Genomic DNA, 22,980 nt, shown 5'->3' with positions numbered 1-22,980 from the left:
GGTGAGGTTGCGAAGTTGGACAAATTTTTAAATTTTATTTTTTATTTAAAATTATTTTTGATATTTTTGTATTGTTTTGGATATATTAATATTAAAAATAAATTTTTAAAAATAAAATAATAATCATTACTAAATTTTTGTCAAAAGTTATGGGAAGGTTAACTTAGAATTTGTTTATTTATGCGTTTTTACAAGCATCATTGAAAAAATTTAAAAAAATTTTATTTTTTTATTTACTTTAAATTAATATATTTTTAGTATTTTTCAAATTATTTTTAATTGTTATTGATAATAAAAAATAATTTTTTTAAAAAATAAAAAATTATTAACATATATTTTAACATAAAACATTATTTAAAAAAAATTTACAACCAAACTTCAAACAAACTAAAAATAAAAACCGTCTTGAACCACTTTCTAGACGATCGTAATGAGCTTTCAGTTGAGAGATCGATCAAGTAACCAGGAACAGGGTTACGGGCTACGGCTTCGTCAATGCCATTTTGGGGCTAGGTGCTTGCCCACCTTTTTGAGTGTTTATGGGCTTCTTTGAGCCCAAATTGTACAGCGATGACGAGTCTTTTTCGTCACAAGAGAGGTCTGGAGCCCATATTCCTTTAAAGGAAAGAGCCTGTCAAGTGTAAACACTATTTGAGTTATATATTCGTGGCCACGAAAATTATAGTAATTTAAAAAATATATTAAAAAAATATATTTTTTATATTTAATATTAATAAATTAAAATTATTTGAAAATACTAAAAAAAATTACTTTTAAAAAAAATTCAAAAACACCATTAAAATACAAAAACAAAGAATCCAGAGCTCTTTATTTTTGTTTTAAAAGCCATTTTTTTTTAAAAAAAAAACATTTAAATTTTTTTTATTTTAAATTAATATTTTTATATATTTTTAATTATTTTAAGGTGCTGATATTGAAAAATAATTTTTAAAAAATAAAAAATATTATTTTTGATATATTTTTAAGTAAAATATATTTTAAAAAATAATTTTTAGTGCACTCACACACCTAAAACTATTAAAAAAAATATTACTATTTTTTTGGTTAATATTCCTTCTTTTATTTTTAATAACGGGGTGCATGTGTGCACAATGTATATGGACACAGAAGGAATTAGAGTCAAAGCTAGAGGCCAGGAACCATCGTCACCCAACTCATTTATTTCATGCCTCGTGCCAAGAACACCTTTAAAAAAAGTTGTGCGTATGGAAATATTTTGGTTTTAAAATATATTATGATTATTTTTTAAAGTGTATTTTTTAATATATATATATATATATATTATTTAGTTTTTAAAAAATTATTTTTGATATTAATATATAAAATAATCTAAAAACATAAAAAAAAAAAAAATTTACGGATTGAATTCAAAGGATGGGGCTCGGTTGCTGTGTGTGGGGGGGGGCCTCTAGACTGTAGTGTGTATGGACTTTCTACAGAACTAGTTCTGATTTAATAAAATATTAAATGAAGAGATAACGTCAAATTATTTATTTGTGATTCTGTTCGATTCTTGCTTGATTGATAAGGTACGATAGCAGCTTCGTGCACAATACCCCTTTGGATAGCTGGTGACCCAACAACTGGTTCCAGGTTTTCAAGCATACGCAACCATGGCTGTCTCTTTATTTTATTTCCCCCTGAAGATTCAAATCCTTGTCCGGCCTCTTTTTTTTTTCCTTGTTTTTTTCCCTCTGGGCATGGAAGTTTTTGGGTGATGAACTAAAGGATCTGATCCACGCTGCTTTTGACAACCAAAAAGAAAATAAAAAAAGGCCATGGTTTAGTCGACCAAGCTGGCATTTGACAACAAAATGGTCCATCTGTTTATTGATATTAGCATCTTCTTCACCCTTACGAGCACCAAAAAGAGTGGAGAAAAAAGAGCCTCGGCTCCAGGCTAATTTTGCAGATTACACACACATAAACTACAGACTCTAGCTAATATTCGGGTCTAGGCTAATTTTGCAGATTACACACACATGAACTACAGACTCTAGCTAATAGTATACAAGCAATTATATGATACATGTTATAGACCAGCACACGGAAATTCCTTCGAAGATCTTCGAACTAGACGGACGCAATCGGGAAGAGAAGTTAATTACTGGTCTGGGTTGTACTTCTCCGTATCTCTCACTTCCTTTCTCATGTCAAGAGCACCATCTTTGCTGATCGCTATGCTCACCAGCTTGCACGGCTCAGCTTCTTCCAACATTTGGACGACACTTCTCATGGCTGGTCTCATTGCCGGAAGCCTTGCAGTGCAGAGAATTGCAATTCTCAACACCTTGACAGCGTCTTCCTTGAAAGCTTCTGGAATTCTTGAGTCCACTGTACTAAACACACTCTGTTTAGTCTTCAATTTGCTGCTGACCCAATCCACTATGTCGTTGTTATCTCCATATTCTGGCTCTATTGCCCTCTTTCCGCTCACCAGCTCCATTAACACCACTCCAAAGCTATACACATCACTCTTCTCGTTCACTTTGTATGTGTACCCATATTCTGCAAAATCAAAACGTGTCTATGTTCAATTAACTGGACTTGAAGCTAAAATGAAATGCCACAATTCCATGATGCTTCAATTAGCCACTTGACACGGGGAGTTTAAAGAGATAATACCTACATATCTTCCCATGAACAAAACTACGAAAAAAATCGAAGTAAAGAGCATAATTTTACTTACCAGGAGCTATATAACCATGGGTTCCTGCAATGACTTGGGTGGAGTCCTTGCCACCATTGGCTTGAATCATCTTAGCGAGTCCAAAATCAGCAATTCTAGGCTTGAACAATTCATCCAATAAAATGTTGCTAGACTTCACATCGCGGTGAATTATGGGTCTATCGCACCCATGATGTAGATACTCCAAACCCTTGGCTGCCCCGACAGCAATCTCGTACCTCGTCTGCCAATCAAGCTCCATCTTCCTTGATGCATGCAATCGGTCCCATAAGCTCCCATTAGGCATAAACTCATAGACCAGAAGGCTCGAATCCTCACTGGTAATGCTGCAATACAACTTCACCACGTTGACATGCCTAATTGAGCTCAAGGTCTCCACCTCTGCATCAAATTCCTTAGATTTTCCTGCCTCTTTTCCCAAAATTGGTGTAGTGCTCCTGCTCTTTTTAGTGCTAGTAGAGTTTGCAGTCCAAATATGCTTCACTGCTAGTTCTTTGCCATTGGCGAGGGCCACTCTGTACACGTTGCCGGACCCTCCTTTTCCTATTAGATTCTCTTGTTTAATTGAATCAAGAATCTCATCCTCGGTGAAGGTTAACACATGGAAAGATTTCAAGTCCCAAGATTCTTCCTTCAAGGAGCGGTCACGATACTTTTCTCTCTTCTTCAAGTGGTAGAAGCAAGCGAGTGAAGCAAGCAAAATCATTGAACCCACGGAAAAGCAAAGGATGAGCGTGCGGACCTCCTTGGAGATACTGGATTTAGGGTAGCATCGCTGAAAAGAGCTAATTGTCCGGCTACAGAGACCAGGATTTCCAGTGAAGCTACCATTGTAAGCTTCAATTGATAAAGATTGAGGTATTGGACCAGATAATCTATTGTGGGATAGATCAAGAAGACTTAGTCTCAAAGATGACAAGCTTCCTGGAATTTGACCTGAAATCTCATTCTCCGACAAATTTAGAGAGTTCAAAGTTGGTAGATGCCCCAAAGTGGATGGGATTTCACCAGAAAGCGAATTATGAGCCATGCTCACGTCAGTGAGAGAATAACATGAGCCTAATGAATCCGGTATTGAACCAGAGAACATATTGTTTTCCAAATGAAGACTGCTCAACTGCTTGAGTTCACCAATTTTATTTGGAATTTTTCCCGAAAACAGATTGTCATTTAACTGGACTGTAACCAATGACGTAGCTTTCGAAATCTCTTCTGGTAATTCACCAGATAAGCGATTGTTTCCGAGCAACAATTGACCGAGAGCTTTAGCGTTTCCAATATCAGAGGTCACTGGACCTTCGAATTGATTCATCTCGATGTCAATTATATTCGCCTCGGGCAATCCCCAAATTCCAGCAGGAACCTTGCCAGAGAGCCGGTTTTTGCCGACTCTGAACCTCAATAACGTATTACAGTTTGCATAGCCAGCCGGAATTTCGCCAGTCAAGTTGTTTTGAAGCACGAGAAGCCGAGTCATAGTCCCCTTCTTGCACATATCTGGCGGAATTGAATCCGGTCACTGATTCTCGGACACACATCAATAAAATCAAAATCAGTCCAAGAACCAAGCTTTGGAGGAAGAGGACCTGTTAACTGGTTCCTGTACAATGAAATATTCACAAGTTTCTTGAATTCACCGAACTCTGCTGGAATTTCACCAGAAAACTCGTTCTCGTATAGCTGCAGAGAGACCAAATTGGTCAAAAATCTCAATTCAGACAAATCACCTTCTAAATTGTTCATTGACGCATCAAATTTTTCCAGCTTTGTCAAGTTTCCAAACCCGACCGGCAACTTTCCCGTCAAGCTGTTGTTGAAGAGCTCGAGCTGCCAGAGATTTCGTAGCTTTACTATCTGAGAAGGAATCTCTCCGGATAGATAATTGTTACTAAGCTCCATGTTTGTGAGCTCGATAAGATTTCCAATTTCTTCAGGAATTGTGCCTTCGATGCTGCAATCCGTCATGTAAAGCCAATTCAGTTTTGTTAGCTTGACAACTTCATTTGGAAACGGAGCTCGATTAAATGAATTGTCCCCGATACTTAGAGCTAACGAGACTGTCATTTTTGCAGCGACTTCCATGGAAAACCGCCATTGAACCTACTCTGGTTCAAATACAGGTGCTGTAATTGACTGAGAGATGATATGTCAGGGAATGGCCCAGCGAACAAATTGTTGCCAAGATCGAGATATTGCAACTTTGTGCAGTTGTTCAAGTAATTCGTGATGGTACCGTGCAAGAAGTTGTAATCCAAAAGAAACTTATCCAAAGATGGAGCTGGCATATTGAATCAAGAGGAAGGACACCCTCTAAGTTCTGTCTCGAAAGCTCGATTTCTTTGACTGACTTGTCTGAATTACAGGTAATTCCTGTGAATTCACATATGGGTTTATTTGAATCCCAAGAATCAAATACATGAGTATTTGATTTCTTAAGTGAAGTTTTAAGGTTTAATAGTATTTGAAGTTCATCGGATTGATCTTGGAGAAAGAAGGAGAAAACAGATAAGAAGCAGAGAAGGGAAAGTTGTTGCTTGGAAGAAAGAGGCCGTTGACATTTCGGCCGAAACGGCATACGATGGTCTGTCTTTTTTTGGGGGACGAAGCAAAATTTTTTTGGAATCAAGAGAAGAAGGATGGAATATGCAGAGGGTGATGGTGCTATTTAAACTGCGGTGCGTTCCACTACATAGTTTGCGTTTCTAATAGCCGAGCTGCTGGTTGACTGCTACTCTATTTAAAGGCAACCGCTATTTGTGGGATTTTAGTTCTTTTTTAAAAACGTTCAATTTAAGATATTTTTCTTGATTACTTTGGTAGGTGTATTTGAAAAATAAGGTGTAATACTCAGGTGGTTTGGCTTAATGGTATGCGAAAAGAGAGGCGTGATAATACTGTATTTACAATTTTGGTATTATCTTCTTTCAAGTTTATTAACAATTAAACTGAGGAACAATTTACTATTTCTATAGTGGCTTGGAATCAGTGAGAATGACTATGAATTCAAAATATAATATTTTAATTTATAGAATAGTATCGCTAATTAAATATAAAGTGAATAATGCAAAATAATATGATAAAATCTAAAATATTATTAAAAAAAAAATTAAAGAAATTTAAAATAAAATAATTAACATTCAATAATATTTAAAATAATACACCAACTCAAGATTATAGATGAAACCAAATCTTAGGATAAAAATGAATTTCAAAACAAAAAAATATAAGCGAAAAAACAAATAGCAATTATAAAAAAATAGACCAATCTCTCTTTAAAATAAATTTTAAGAGATGAATGGAAATAAATATTTAAAAAAAATATATATAGGGCAAGTAAAAGTTTTGAGGATCAAATTTGATATTAATCAGGAATAGATGACATTTTAAATTTTTCAGCAACTTCCGAGAAAGTATTTTCTCCTAAATTTTTCAGGAAATATTCCTTGAAAACGCAGCCAAATTTTTTTTCACTGAAAGGTGTTTTTCATTTAACTTTCTTATGGCTAGACAAAACAAGAAAGTTGATAATTTTTCAAAACATTTCCGGAAAACAAACACAGCTAAAAAGGAATTACTTTTACTGAAATACCAAGCCAAATTTTCTTTGTTGAAATTGACTGAAAAGTGTTTTTTCATTGGATATAAAAGTGTTTTCGTAACCAAGCTTTTCTAATGACAAACAACACAAAAAATTTGAAAAATAATTTCTCGAAACTTATTTTTTCGGGAACAAACATGGCTAGAAAAAATAAAAGAGGCGCAGGATTTCTGTAATAAACATTTTATTGTAGACATGAACAGTAAATTCTATTCTTTCTTTCCATTTAAAGACTTTAGGCTACAAGGTTGGTGTAAGTTTTCTTTGCAAAAGGGTTGTTTTAAATTTTTAAATCATCGAGATGGAATATATTTTTTAAAAATTCATAGTACATTATCATGAATATATTAAAATAATATATTTGGGTGTAGGAGTGATAGATTGTATTTTTAACTTATAAAGTGTTAGAAAAATAAATAATTAATTTAACATTTAATATAAGAAAATGCTTTGATTGGCTAAGAGTGGTGTTTTTGGTTTATCTTTTATTTGCATTAGCTTAAAATAATCTCTTGTCTTTAGGGTTTAATTTTTCATTTTAGATTTGAGAGTATTTTTGTTAGTTGGTGCTACTTGAATTTTTTTTTTAGGTAAACGGAGAGGTTTAGTTTTAATCTTTCAATAAATAAAAAGGGTTTAAAAATTCAAAGCATGCATGGAATTGTTATGTCGAATCCAAATTCTATTCAACAGGGTTGCTTAGAAAAAAATTCAAAAAAGTTATTTTTATCTCTTATCAGATATAAAATTAACAGATGGTTACTAAGTTGTTTCCTACGGCTTTTTTAAGTTTTAAGTTTAAAGTCAATCTTTCACGCGTGCATAATATATAATATATAATATGTATATAGTATTCTAGTATTGTAATCTTACATTAATTATTTTATATTACTTATTTATATATAATGCAAATTAATTATTAATAGGTTAATTTTCTATTTTTTTATCTAAAATAAGATAGAATAAGGTGGTTTACAGCACCATCTAAGATGAAGATACAAGAGACTGCAATAACTACCAGCATTACCTGAAAGCCTGAATTAACGAAGTACATTTTATTAATGTCAAAGTCAGTCCTTGTTATAATAGATAGAAGTTGAACAATCTGTTACTGTCTTCCTAAAAGTTGAGCTTCGACTTAGATGCAGTAATTGTATCAAGCATGGAGTTGTCCCGAAAATTGCGGATAAGTAAGTGTATTTCTCTATTGGAGTTGATCAGTTAGTATAGTTTGATTTAAAATGTATTTGGAAATATATTTATAGATATATTTTTACTTTTTTAAATGTATTTTATAATACTGATCATATTAAATAGATTAAATATTTTTTAAAAATAATATTTATTAAATTCCCGATGAATAATTAATTTTTCCATTGGCAACAACCAATCATTGGTAGTAAATGTACATTTGCGAATCCCATTAATTTAGAATATATAAGTATCTAAGAAGTGCGATTTTTTTTACTTTTATAGGAAGAAGGTCGCATCTTTGGTGCTTTTTAATTGCCTCCCGGTCTCTAAAAATGAGGAGAAACATGAAAGGAAGACCACTTTCGATAAGATGGTAAGGAGAAGATTGGAACGGGCGCTATGATGACTAGGTCACCAGAACCTTGGGGATCAATAATCAATTTTGCAGCCTAGAATACTTTATTGTCGGGTACATTTATAATCTTATAATAATAATTGATTTGATATTATGATAATAACCTTCTAAAACCATGTTTCGACCATCAATGCCAAATCTTTTCAAGAAACTGTGCTTCGAAAAAAAAATTATTATGAAGGACCATCTAAAAGCACTAGAACTGAGGTTGTAGAAATTTCTGATAATTTTTTTTTAATTTAAATCCTGGTGATTTAAGAATTTATTGAAATTTCTAATTAATTGGTCTGTGAGCTGGAAAAGTCTTACTCACTAAATTGTGAGAGGGTATTTGGGATAAACTCTTCCATTAAATACTTGTATACATATTAACAAAATTCAAAAATTTAAATATTTTATTTTTTAAAAAAAAGCGTCAAATAACTTCAACCATCTATTTTGAGAAATTTCTGATAAGTCTGTGAACTTAAGTCGGAAAAGTCTTGCTACCCAAACTGTGAGTGTCCTCGATTTTATTTATTTGGTTGAGGGGTGAAGCACGGAAGCGTCAAGCCGCCGAGGTTGACTTTAATACCTCACTAAATAGTCTAGAAAACACGTGGATAATGTTATGTGATCACAGAAAAGGCATCTAAAACCAAGACTCTCCTCTTGTGCGCGTAAATGCACAGCCCTTCGCTTTCCAGTGGTGATCAGAGCAGAGAGAGGTCCACGCGCCTCAATGATGATTACTTGATTTGATTGTTGCGGTGGTAGTGGGCTGCTCGATGGAGTTCTTTTTGTTTCTTTGCGAGGAAGTGAGGGTATGGTGGAAAACAATTGGCTCATCTCTCTAATCATTTTCATATCAAGGGCCACGATTGACCAAGACAAAAGTGTTGGCTGCTCGAATCATCGACGACATTATTTTTATTTTCTCACCGGAAGCCATATAAATTATTCTCGTCTTCCCACTCGGGTAGTAATGAGCTGGAATTTATGATACCTTAATTATGGGTACTTATTAATTCCTAATTGTTTTTAAAATATTTTTACTCAAAAATATGATTTTTCGTTTTTCCATCCAATCGTATTTTATCTTTCATGATTATTATCACTATTTATAATTATCTCAATTATAATTACTTAAATACTAACAATTTATTACCATACAAACTAACAAATCTCGTAGAAAACATTTTAACAGCAGAAAATACTCTCTTAATATTCCATGATTATATAAACCCCTTGAGTTTTTGTATCTGAGATTTATTTTTCCCGTCGAGGAAATGATAATTTAATTATTTTTATTGTTGACTATGGTCTTTCATTTCATTCAATGCGGTGAATAGCAAAGATGCATGCTTGTCTGATTAAACTGGTTGTTTTAATTCTCTATTATAATTTAATTTAATTATAGTATTTTTTAAATTTAAATTAATATATAAAAATAAAATTCAATATATTTTATTTTTTATATTATTCTCGTCATCTTTATCTTATTTTTTTTAAAATATCTCTAAAAACAAAAGGATGGGTAGATGGTTATTTTAAAAAAAAACTAGTTTTAATATCAATTTTTTTTCTCTTTAAAATTATAAACTAAAGGGGTTGATCTCTAATTTATTTTTTTAATATTTTTAAAGATTGAGTTCCATTTAGAATTCAATTATTGACATTCAAAATAATTTCAAACAAGAAATTTTTATTAAAAATTTTAAATTACTATCAACATATTAAAATTATAAAAAATACTTAAAAAATAATTTTGATGTATTTTTAGAAAAAAAATAATTTAAAAAAAACAAAAATTACTACAATACCAATTAACATATAATTCTCAAATGCACATGTAAATTTATACAGAAGTAAGAATCTTTTGTAAATGGATGGGGAAAAAAATGACTGTAAAAACATATTTACAAAGGTATTAACTCTACATAACTGTTTTGTTTTATATTTTGAAAATATTTTTTAAAAAAATATTATTTTTTTTTGCTTTAAATTAATAATTTTTTTGGTGTTTTTAAATTATTTTGATATGCGGATGTTAAAAATAAAAAAAAAATTATTGTGATATATTTCTAAGTAAAAAAATACTTTAAAAAAGTAATCACAACTGTATTTTTTAAACACCTGATATAAAAAAATAAAATATAAAAAAACTGTATTACAAGATAACGTTTTGTATCCAATTTATCATTTCAAAACTAACTTTTCTCTGTTCAAAGCTATCACTTTCTGCTTTCTTGCTCTGCTTCTACAGAGAAGAATACGAAACGGCAACAAAAAAAAAAAACCAAAGCCATAATAAAAACACAAAGAAAAAAACCAAAAGACACTTCAAAAAACCTAAAACAATCTTTCTTCTATTCTTTTCTCTTCTCTTCACTTTCAGGTAAAATCTCACACATTCTCAACACCTAAACAAGCGTTCCAGGAAAGTGAAGATGTTTTCTTTGATAATCGTCAACTTCCTCTTCAATTGTAGTGCTTGATCTCCTATTGGTAGATAGTGAAGTAGCTTCGAGTTTTGAGAAAAAAATTTATTGCAAAATATGTTTTGAGAAATCACTTCCACACTCTAGCTAGATCCAGCAGCAGCTCCACCCACAACAGTAGCAAATTAAGCCCTTTGTTTTTAGTTTTTTCTTTTTTAATGCACACGTTGCAGTTTATAGGTAAAATAATGATAATTAAATAAATAACAATGAATAAAATAAGACTCAATAAAGCAACCCAAGAAAGTGAATAAAAGTTGATTTTATCTTGTATAGTTTAATTATTTTTATTTATCATGTTGCTTTATTATAATTTTTATCTTTTGCTTATTGGGACCCAATGCATTTATTTATAAATATTATTGGTTATTTTTCTTTTATAGATTATATCATGTGTTCTACTTTTCTTACTCAAGATTTGATTGTCAATCAATGTTGCTTTTACAAGCACTATTTTGGTAATGAGGATTCCACCGTCACCTTATATGATGTATGATGAGAAATCTAAAAAAGTTTAATGGATTGAATTTTAAGAGGTGGCAACAAAATATACTATTTTATTTAAACACCTTAATGTTGGTAAAGTTCTTGACCGAGGAAAAGCCAAAATCATAAAAAAAACAAATCTACTATACTATTGTGGTGGTTGTGTGGATACATGGAATCATATTGATTTTATATGCAACATCTACATCTTGAATTGGTTGGATAATACACTATATGATATGTCAATAAATAGTGCAAAAGTATTATGGAAAGCTTTGCATAAAAAGTACAAAGCTGAAGATATCGATATGAAAAAATTCATAGTTGATAAATTCTTATATTTCAAGATGATTGATTCATAAACTGTAATAAGTCAAGTTCGAGAGTTTTCTTTGAAGACATTTAAAAGGGTATTCAGATTCTTAAGGTAAACCTTGGACTATATGCTATACTTTATTAGTTACCCATTAATAGTAGAAGAGTATATTGATTTTAATTTAATATCCAATACTAAGGATTCAAAATTCACGAGTGAATATGTCATCACACTTGATCGAGTAGCTATATCATGAAAATCTTCCAAATAAACATGCATCACTAGATCCATCGTGATATCAAAGTTTATTGCTCTTGATAGAGTTGGATAGGAAGTCGAATGGATTCATAATTTCTTAGAGGATATTTCATGATTTTCAAAACTAGTGTTAGCTATTTGTGTCCATTATTATAACCCGTCAACAACTGGAAGGGCATAAAAAAAATGTATAATTGGAAGTTTAGATATATACATCGTAAATATAATATCGTTAAACAATTACTCTATAATATAATTATTTCCATTGACTATGTAAAATTAAATAAAAATATTACAAATCCGCTAACCAAATGTTTGTCAAAAGAGCTTATGTATAATCGTCAAGAGAAATGGGCTTAAAATCCTTGAAAAATAAAAGAGTGTAATGATGATAATTATATCTAGTTGATTGAAGATCCTAAGATCTATGTTCAAATAGAAAACAAAGTCACATAACATTCTTGGCAGCATTTGAAAATTATTATTTCCTATTTATTCTTATGATGAAATAAGTATTAATTGGAACGTGAAAGAGTGAATTGAGCTCTTAATGATTTGCATATCTCAATACACTAAGCGGAGTATAAATAGAATATTCTTAATGAAAAATCACTTATATGAGTGGTGAAGAACCAAGTGAAATATATAGGTGAAGAACTATATGAATACTATTTTCTTAGTTTACATAAAAGGTTGAATGGTTCAAGACATAACTTTATTATTTAGCTAAGAAAATTTGATAATATTTCACTAAGAAAGGTTCGAGGTCAAAAGCTACATATTCTAATGTAGTAATTCAAATCAATATCTCTCAATAAATATTTTAGTAATTTTTTAATTTGTGAGACAATTTCATTCATGTAGGGGATTGTTGGAAATTCATTTTAATTAACATGATTTAAATAAATTATGGATAAATAAGAAATTAATCTCAAATAAATCTTGATTTTCCTACTAAAAAAACCCTTGGTTTTTCTAGATTTAATTTTTAATTTATAGTAGCTAATTAAAAGTTGATAATGGTAGAAATTAATTCTTATTAATTCTTCAACCTTTTAACTTTCAAAATTCACTATAAAAATAGGAGTGAAGGGAGAGTTTCCAACTTGAATCTTTCATATTTTTACATGCTCTTTCTCATCTTATTTTTAGTATTTTCCTTCTCTTTTTTATGCTTTGGTTTTCCTTCTAAATCTAGATTTTAGGTTCATCTTATTGAAAAATATTTGAGTTTCATATTATTTTTTTATTCAAATACCTTGTTTAGAAACGCATCTAAACTAAGATGGTGTTGTTGAAATCTTAAAAAGTATATTGCAAACATCCTAGTTGCACAAGTGACGAGCAATAAAGCATTAATGACAAATAATTCATCCTTCAAAACAATAAAATATTCATTACTTTAAAGTGCTTCAACAAGTAAATATCCTTTTTTTTATTATTTAAACATGGTTAATTTTATTATTAGTATGTATGATAGAGCTTTGATTTTATATCAGTTGTAAGTTTGAATATATGATTAGCATGCATGCTAGTACTATTTTAATTATATTGGTGTTGAAAGCATGTTTTCCACAGCATGTTCATAGATTTAAACTTATATGGATACTAGGCTCATTTTTTAAACACTCTTATGTTTAGCATGTCTTGTTATGATAAACTAAATATCCCTACTCACTAATCTAATAGTCTAATATATATTTACAATTTTGGATCTATATATGGGTGTCTGGATACTTAAACCTTAATAGGTTTGGATTTAGATGCTAAAAATTAATACCATTAGATTTTAGGTTGAATATAAACATAAACATAAATATAATTTGAGTTTGAATTTGGATATAAATACTACAAAACCTAAATTATAGGTATCATGACCATTCCTAAAAAAAACATAGGAAAAAATCATGCCCAAAATGACGAAATGACGGTGTTCAAAGGTTTTTTTTAGCATTGCGGTTTAACTATATTTTTAAAAGATAATGATATTTTAAATTGTTTTAACAGGCAGATATAAAAAACAAATAAAATATTTTAATATATTTTTAAATAAAAATAATTTTTAAAACATTCCCAGCTACGGTGACATAAGGCATGCGTGTATTTTACACAATCCTAATCTCTGTCCTTCTTTGGAAAAAAGAACTCATAAATACACGAGTGCCTTTAAAGAAGCGTTTGTTTTTGTGTTTGTAACTGCGTTTTGACAAATTTTAAATTTTATTTTTTTTGCTAAAATTGAGTTACGGTTGTACTTTTTGGATCGTTTTGATGTGCTGATGTCAAAAATGATTTTTAAAAAATGAAAAAACATCATTTGCATGTATTTCGGCACGAAAAGCTATTTGAAAAACAACCGCTACCACACTGCCAAACACGCTCTAAATCGAACAGGATGTGTCTACAAAACACATAACCGAACTGTAGGTTTAAGAATTGACAGGTGATGAAGACGATTAGAACATGGTAAATGAAGGTCATGATTTGTTGATCTTGAATAATAACGAAATAAGGAAGAACACCATTTAATTTATTTAATTTTAAACCGTCCTTTATATCTAGCTTTTTTCTTTCTTCTTGGAGATTAATAAATTAGATATCCTGCACAATAATTCGAAAAGAAAATACGAATAATAATTCTGTATTATGCAAATTAACAGGGAGTCAAGGCATTGAGGTCACATCAGGATCGTTGGCTAAGTAGAAAACAAAGAACCGCTAACCTTAGACGGCGATATTTGTCAGCTTATAGATGATGATATCACGGCCAAAAACAACATGACAACGCAAAAATAATTGCTTTCTTTCTCTCTAGAATTCTTTATGGTAATCAAAGTATGAGTTTAATTTATTGTTTATTTAGAAACATGGGACCCACACCTTTGTGCTATCCTCTTGTTCATCCCTAATTTTTCTTTTTAAAAAAGTAGCTATACATTGACTAATACTATATTAGTCATCTCGGCAAGACCATCTAGATGGATCGAGTGGTTTATTTGATTGACTAGTACGTTTTAATTTGGTATTTTATGTCTCGCTGTCTGCCAATTGTTTTTACATGTTCAGCAGATTGGCGGTCCGTGCTACTCTGCGAGCCGGATATTATTTTTTAACATAAAAAAATATTAAAATGTTATTATTTTTATTAAAGAATTAAAAAAAATATAAGATTTGGATTATTAATCTAACCAGTTTCAATAAATTCAGTTAATTTAATAATATAAATTTTTAAAAAATAATACTAAAAAAAAATACAACGATTAATCATATTTAAAAAAAAAAAAATCATTCAAAGATTTATTGTTGTTTCATTATAGACACTGCTTAGCCACTAGAAAAAGCTTATGAAGAATGTTCAAACATTATTACAAAAGGTTTCATGTTGTTACCAAAGAAAGACCGCATACACCGATCATAAGAGCATCGATCCAAAAATAAATTAATTAAAATATAATAAAATGAGCATATAATGTTTATATTTAATCAATTAATTTAATTAAAAAAATTCTAAAAAAAAGCTAGATTAAATAGAGAACAAATAAAAAAAAACTTGAGATAACATGAGATATTATTAAAATTAATGAAAATTCTTATATTAGATTAAACGCTATCTTAGAAGCCATTGTATGATCACCACGTCGCATCCCACCCACTACCAAAAAAGCAAAAAAGCATGGGGACAATTCACATACTAGCACGTCTATTACATATGCTAATCAAGTTTTTTTTAATAATATTTATATTAATTTAATTACTAAAGAGCCTTTTAACAATCTAATTATTACCCAAAATAAAAAGATGCAGATTTTTTTTTACTTTAAAGGCAAATGCATTATTTAACTTGTAAAAAAGATGAAATGGTGATAAAGAGCCTAAAGCCAGGGCTTAGAAAGTTTTGTTTTTAAGGATATTTTTTTTACTGTGCTAAAGACATGTGTAAAGACCTTCATCTCTCTATTCAATTCGTACATGATCTTTTTTTGACAATTTGAAAAGGATGATTTTACCCAATGCAGGGCCCAATAATCTTGTAGTGGAGGGCAAAATTGGTCATTTATTATTGTAATCCACATTTATTTATAGTCCACTTCACCTCACATGCTATCAGCACAGTCCTTGTAGTTTTCTTTTAATTAGAACGGAATGAATTAAAGGATAATGTAATCACTATACTTGATTTTATAGCAGAATATGAATAGGATCAGCATTAAGGCCAACCAAGTATGTCTTCCGTAGCAGATTTAAAGTAAACGGAGATCTTATGCAAAAACTATATATAAGAAAAAAATTAAGAAATATTTTTATTTTTATTTTTATTTTTTTAATATATGTTTAACAAGTGGAGCCTTGATTAATCTTCATTTTATATTTTATACCTGGTGTTTTTTGTTAAGTGGAGTCGACTTTCATTCTATAAAACATAATTAATAAATATACTTTATTTAATCTTGAATTTTTTTATTAAATAAAAACCTTAAATTACTGTCGGAGGAGCCATTAAACTCAATTCCGAAATGATATCCGCCAACAATAAGCTACTTTACAATCGATATGAAAGCTTGTTTGGCCCTTGCGATGTTGAGAATGTTTGGAAATGCGAATCAATTCATATTTTTAAAAAAATTTAAATTTTATTTTAGTAAAATTATTTTTTTATATATTTTAAATCATTTTAATGCGTTGATCTCAAAAATAATTTTTAAAAAATAATAATAAAAATATCATTTCGATGCATTTCAGCATAAAAAATATTTTTATAAATAATTACAACCATATTCTTAAACAAGTTTTTTTTTTAGAAATTGATGATACCACTCCTAACCAATGGGCTCATCAATTATTTGCTTGTTTATTAAAGGATATCATTGATTTTTTATTTTTTTTTGCTTTTGGAAAGCAGACATGCTCTTGAGAATCCAGATAATCAGACATATATGACTGCTATTGATAGATGGAATATTTAGGTAGAGGATAGGGGCAATGGAAATGCTTAGTGTACAACAACCGAGAACCCTAACAGGAAAACATTGGCAAGCACATGATCTCTTCGATATTTGTCAATAATTCCCGCGAGAGTAGCCATAAACAGACCCAACAACGGACAAAAAGCAACACACCATCGTGAGTTCTTCCCTTCAAACATTATCATGATATAAAGAAGGGGAAAAGCACTAGAGACAAAGATGACCAGTCTCGAGATATGGCCAATAATTGAGCACTTGCCACTTCGAAGAGGAACGTGAACACTCATAAATCCACTCGGAAGGTCTTGGTCTTCCACCCACTCGTTCACATTTTCTCGCACACCCTCAACGGTCACCTGCCCTCTCACAACTAAAACCCTCCATCTCTCTCGCTCTCCACCGACTGTAGAAAAGAAAATGTGCTTCCTCGACGTTGAACATAAGGCTTTTATCGGGCCCATCGGGCCCATTACCGCTAGGGACACCACAAAAAATAGTCTGGTGCAGGGTGCGTCACTGCCCATTGCCATCACTGACCAGCTTTTGTCGACGACATATCCACTCACGATCTAACCAGTCCGACTTCATCACACAACTTTGACCACATTATCAGTGAGCTATCCAACTTTGAATGAACCTTTTCCTCTTTCAATTACCACTTTCTTTCTGTCAAAACATGGTGCCTGTAACCTGTTTTAAGTGATAAAATTAAAATAAAATACTATTTATTTTTGTATTTTAAAAGTGTTTTTGAAAAAATTTAAATTTTATTGTTTTTTTTATTAACTTGAAATTAATATATTTTTAGTGTTTTCAAATAATTTTTATGTGCTGATGTCAAAAATAATTTTTTAAAAAATAAAAAATATTATTAATATACATTTTAGAATAAAAAATTATTTAAAAAACAACCACAACCATACTACTAAACAAGCTCTAAACAATTCACGAGGCCCCTCGACCTTTAAACCCAGTTAACTGATCTGTGTTGGATTCTATACATGGGTGTCTATGTATCTTGATAGCAAGTCATTTTCCCCCGTCATTACAAGAGGTTGCTGCCCAACTTGCCATCTCCCCCCGAGGACAAGGGCATTCGAGAATCAAATATGGTCGTCTGAGTAAAAATAAAGGAGGTTTCCACGTAGCTTGACAGGGAGGTTTGGGGCGGGGCAGCGGTTGTTTTGAGTTTTGATCGCGGGTTTTTGCCCTGTTAATTAGCATAAGCTAGAGAACATGTAGTTCATTGTCTGAAAACGAATATTGAAGAAACATTTGTCTGGTCATTGATAATTGCTTGAGTTGGCTCCTACAGATGAGATGCCTAGGTCATAATTTTCATCAAACGGAGCTCAGTTATTAACTTTGACATTAACTAACAAGACAAGTTAAAGATTTGAAGTAAAAATCACATGTCCATGTGTCAACATCAAGCAGGAATTTTTTTTGCTTTTTTTTATAAGAAAAATCTATCCTTGTATTTTTTTTTAATCATTTTATCAACCAATTCTATGAGATAAAATTTTAAAATATAATAGAAATACAATATTTAAAAAGCTATTAAATTTAATGAATTACATAACCTGGTTTATAAATTTAACGAGTTAAACTATAAAGCTTGGGTCAATTTAATTATCATTTTGATATTTAAAAATAATATTATTTTAAAATTTTTTAAAGTCAATTATGTTTTTTATTAATTATTTAATTTGTTTTTAGATTCATAAAATTAATTAGATTATATAGAATAACTTATACACAATTTAATTTTAAATATAAATGAGATAAAGGAGTAGAGTAGAAGGCTTGAAGATTAATTCACTAAACTAATTTTAATAATAATATCAAATATATTTTTTTATAATTAGATATTATTTTCAAGTTAAATTTTTTTATTCTGTCAGCAAAGGTAGTGCGTGCGAATAAACTAAGTCTCTGAACATAAACTAATCTAAATGGTTAGACTAAAAAATAACGTGCTGTCGGTTTATTTATTTATTCGCTTATTCATTCATTCAGTTTTGGAATTTAGTGCGGAAGTTTGATGTCATGCTGCGATACGGAGCCTTTTAAGCTTGTTACTTAATACAAACCAAGGTTTTATACGTATCTTCAGAGGCTGGTGTCATGGCCAGTTCCCTATGCAGCGTTTAATCGAAAGATTTCGTGATTAAGTGTATTGTCAACAGGTATAATTTATATGCTCAATTTCATTTATAATCAATTAATTAAATTTCATTAAACTATTATAATCCTGTTTAGTTGTTTTAATAATAATAATAATAATAAAGTGCTGTTGTTGTTATGGTGGTGGTGTTTAAACAACAATGGTAATATGTTTTTTATACATGAAAGAAAATTTAAACTAAGATTTTTATATTTTTTATGTCATTTTATTTTTTTTATTTAATAAAATTGCATTCAGAAATTTTCTATTATAATACTAAAATCAAAAGATAATGTGTTTTTTTTTAAATATATAATACATCAAAATAAAATTTTTTATTTTTTGAAAATAAACACTACTTTACCACTTGATTTCATAGTTTTATTGTGACAAAAGATTTTAATTGAAAAATAATAAGGGTTTAAATAGTATTATAATTGAAATTTTATATATAAAAAAAACCATGTCAATCAATAACTTAAATTGTGATATGAAATTTTAATATATAATTTTATAACATTATGCTACTAAAACTTTTGAGTAACCTTAAAAATCTTGACTTGGATTTGTAAACTATAAAACATGATTTATTTGATTTTTTTATATTTTGATTTCTTAGCTTTCACAGCTAACCAAACATCTCAAACTAAAACTTAGGACAGTAAACATAATTTACAATAAATATATACTAATAAATTATGAATTTAAAGTTTTTAGTTTGAGTTTTTTCTCATAATCTTTTCTTTTAAAAAAATGATATCAATGTTTTGATACTTTTTATTTGCATGTACAGTAAAAGGGACCTAATTCGTGTTAGATTCTCATTGGAGGATAAAGTTTTGTTGATATTTTTTTAAATGCAATGACACATAAACAATTCCTATATCTTAATCATAGAATATTTTTAAAATTGCATTCATTTTATATTAAATATTAGTTTAATAGATTGAGAAGGATGGAATAGGACAGATCTATCCATTCAAAACCTGAAGCAGGCCTCGCGTTGAAAGTTAAAACACCAGTCTCCTTCGTTACAAGTTCCTTTTATAATAAACAAAGACTATTCTTTTTTTATATATAAATAAACATATTTAAAAAGACAAAATCGCCCCCGTCGACCACATAGATAGGAAGAGAATATATTGAACACTCTCTAAAATTGAAGCTGCCACTTAGGTCAGTCTCCACCATCCAGATTCTACCTTATATTACCCCAAGCTATCGACGATGATCATTTATTGACACGGTGTCTACCGTCATTAGTTTCTGGACTTGGGCCAGAAGTTTCACTTGAAATTGGGCTCGTCGCAGATTTGAGGTCCATCATTTTGCTTCCATCAACATGGGCTTTGCTCTGATGGACGCCCGGATAGCTCGCTTGAGCAACCGCATGCGAATTATATCCGGAAAGAAAAGACTGGGACCATAATGCGCACCGTATATGAAATTAATGTTGTTTTGTGTTTTAAATGTATTTTTTAAAAAAAATTAATTTGTTTAATTTTTTAATTAATTTTTTGTGTATTTAGATTTTTTTAAGATGCTATATCAAGAATAAATTTTTTAAAATAAAAATTATTTTCAAAAATAATCGTTACCATTATATCAAATTAGTTTTAAATATAGATGATAAATGGATATTTATGAATTGGATATCCTACTATTTATACTTAAATTTAAAATTATTATTCAAATCAAAATAAAATTCTGATACCCTCACCCAACACGGGTAAAAATTAAAAAAAAAAAAAAACTCAGGAATCATTCAACTAGTTTTACAATTTTTTTTTAAAAAAAGAGTTTTCAAAGTGCAGGGTAACCGAATCTTCTCAGCAGAGAATCTGTGCTCAACTAATTCCAAGAGTCCAGGCTGTTTCTGCTAACCACCATTCCATCTCAATATACTACCTGTACCAAACTAAATCCCTACAATCTGAAAGTTTTTATACAAAATTAAGTCCTATGGCTCATGATCAAAAAAGATTTAATGCTATTGAGATTCGAGCTTGAAATCGTTATATATAAATGTAATATTTTTCGAACTTTTAGGCTATCAATGCATTTTAATGTTAGTTTATTATCATCGGCGACAATTCGCTTGAGTTGACTAATAACTAAAGTTATTATTGTAGTGAGTATTGATATTAACAATGAAAATAACTTAAAGTCATGCACGTATGGAAGCAAGAGACCGTATGTGTATAGAGAGAGTGAGGTGCCTGTGTGTGTTTTGCCATTACATATAAAAAAAAAAAAAAAAACTTGTGTTGTCTGTTTTTGAATTTCTTACTGTTGAATTTCCTCAGTTCTAGAGGAATGCCTTATAAAATTTAGTGAAAACTCATGGTTTCTGCTTAAAAAAATAAATGGTTACAGGGTTGATATTTGAAGGCCTCGATAGGACAGAGGAGACAAGGAGCTTGGAAAGATGTTATTTTAAAAAAAAATAAAAAATTATTAACATAGAAATGTATTAAGATAATATATTTTTTATTTTTTAAATTTTATTTTTAATATAAATAAATAAAAATAATTTAAAACTACAATAATAATAGTAATAAATTTTAAAAAAAATCAATTTTTTTTTAAAAACACCTCCCAAACATACTATACCGGAAGGGTAGGCCTCGAGAACGTTGCTGATAAAATCCACCGCCAACTGGATTTTGTGGCTATAGGACCGACACGGCCCGTTAGCGAAGAATCCAATATGTGTTTCTTGCCTCGACGTCGTATGTTGTAAGCCCACGGTTTATTTATAACGGTACCGTTCAATAGAATAAGCTGTTGGGGTCATTTGAGGGTGCTCCATTGGTGTTTGGTTGAAGAGCGTTAAAGGGCCCGTTCATGACGGGCTTGGGAAGCCCTTCTCGTGTATGAAGGCCCATCACCTTCATCCTGGCATTTTGAGAATTTTCCTTTTTATTTTCCAGGTTGAGTGGCTTTTTTTTTTCTCTTTCCAATAAATAATAAGGTTCTATCCATAAGATATTTTTGATGTGAGGTAAGAGGTTCAAATCATAGATTCAAGCCCAGAATTATTATATATACGAGCCTGCAAGAACACAAACTTAGCTGTCAAGTATTTGTCATAACTCATAATACAAACAAAATCATAATAATGTGTTAATATTTAAATTAATGTCATTGTTGGTGACCAAACCATATATTTAGTTAACGTAAGAGACATGTCTGATGGTCGAGAGTTTCTTTGGTATTCTTATATGATATTATGCTCTGAAAGTTGTATTGAATGGCAAAAACAGCGTTTGATAATTGATTATCTACGTGCTTAAGAATATTTAAAATAGTATCTGATTAAATTATATGACCAACAAAAACCCTGCCATGTTAAATTATAGATATTTTATTTATATTAAACAATTTATAACATCTTGGTCTTCCTGTAACATGAGTGCATGCATATATGTATATTTTTTGTCAGAGTGGTTGTTAATTTCGAGAATCTAAAAAAGAAAGTTAAATACTATAACAACACACGCATCTTTTTAACATAATCAATGATATAGAGAGAGAAAAAAGCTTTGAATGAAGCTGCTATTTGAAAACGCGGTCTAAAATGATTTAAATATAAATCATGTTTTATAAAAATTTAAATATTAATTTTTATTTATGTTTTGGATTATTTTCATACATTATTTTAATAATATTTTTTTAAAAAAAAATATCATTTTAATATATTTCAGCATGAAAAATACTTTAAAAAACAACTATAATTATTATCTACAAACATATCAATCATGTAAAATACTGAATTTTTTATATTTATATAATTTATTAAAACAAATAATAAAGAAATTTAACATTTTAAATAGAAAAAATATATCCTAGCAACAAAAGGCTCTGTTTTTGGTAAAAGGCAGGGGACACTCTACTTTGTGTTAGAAGCAATCAATTTTTTTTTTTAAATGATAATTACTTGTTTCTTAAGCAAATCAAATGTTAGTCCTGTATAAATTCTAAATTATTTTTTAAAAATTATCAGTTCAAGTTTAACAAATTTTAAAATCATTAAAAATTTATATGATCATTAATTTTAAGATTCGTAGAATTAATTGAGATACATTTAAACTAACCCGATACCTTATTAACAATAATAAAAAAAAGTTGGAAGCTGATCGAAGCAAAACGGGTGCTGACTAAACATTTTATTTTTTTACAGTAGTCGTGCATGAAAAGCATAGCACAACCGACACATGCACCAGATTGCTGTTCCCTCCTTTAGCTTTCCGAGCTCAAACCTTGAGATCGAGAATATGTTTCTCCTAAATGCATCAAAGTAAGATGAAGAGGGCCTCAATATTACGAGTTTCAAACCTAAAACATCAATGTTTTGAGAATTTTCCAGATTGGTGTCTTCGCAATGCTGCA

General features: G+C 30.0%; 1 protein-coding gene across 1 annotated transcript; it reads right to left on the bottom strand.

Moving 5' to 3' along the window:
* Positions 1 to 1,823: 1,823 nt before the first annotated feature.
* LOC118031540 (receptor-like protein kinase 7) lies at positions 1,824 to 4,762 on the bottom strand. Its single transcript, XM_073412441.1, has 3 exons — positions 4,297 to 4,762; positions 2,711 to 4,207; positions 1,824 to 2,529 (listed from the first exon to the last, which is right to left on the bottom strand). The coding sequence occupies exons 1-3, from the start codon at positions 4,673 to 4,675 to the stop codon at positions 2,126 to 2,128; spliced, it is 2,280 nt and encodes a 759-aa protein (XP_073268542.1). The 5' UTR covers positions 4,676 to 4,762; the 3' UTR covers positions 1,824 to 2,125.
* Between the last annotated feature and the right edge of the window lie 18,218 nt (positions 4,763 to 22,980).

Source organism: Populus alba, chromosome 11 (genome assembly GCF_005239225.2).
Source record: "Populus alba chromosome 11, ASM523922v2, whole genome shotgun sequence".
Lineage (NCBI taxonomy): Eukaryota > Viridiplantae > Streptophyta > Magnoliopsida > Malpighiales > Salicaceae > Populus > Populus alba.
The sequence above is the reverse complement of the archived record's forward strand: the minus strand, read 5'-3'. Positions and strand labels throughout refer to the sequence as shown.

What these genes read in the sequence shown, in the direction of transcription:
- LOC118031540 (XM_073412441.1), bottom strand. Translation starts at nt 4,675, where the DNA reads ATGACGGATTGCAGCATCGAAGGCACAATTCCTGAAGAAATTGGAAAT. An exon ending in GTACAGGAACCAGTTAACAG is followed by an intron (nt 4,208 to 4,296) that starts GTCCTCTTCCTC and finishes CAATTCCGCCAG; the next exon opens with ATATGTGCAAGAAGGGGACT. An exon ending in CCATGGTTATATAGCTCCTG is followed by an intron (nt 2,530 to 2,710) that starts GTAAGTAAAATT and finishes TTGATTTTGCAG; the next exon opens with AATATGGGTACACATACAAA.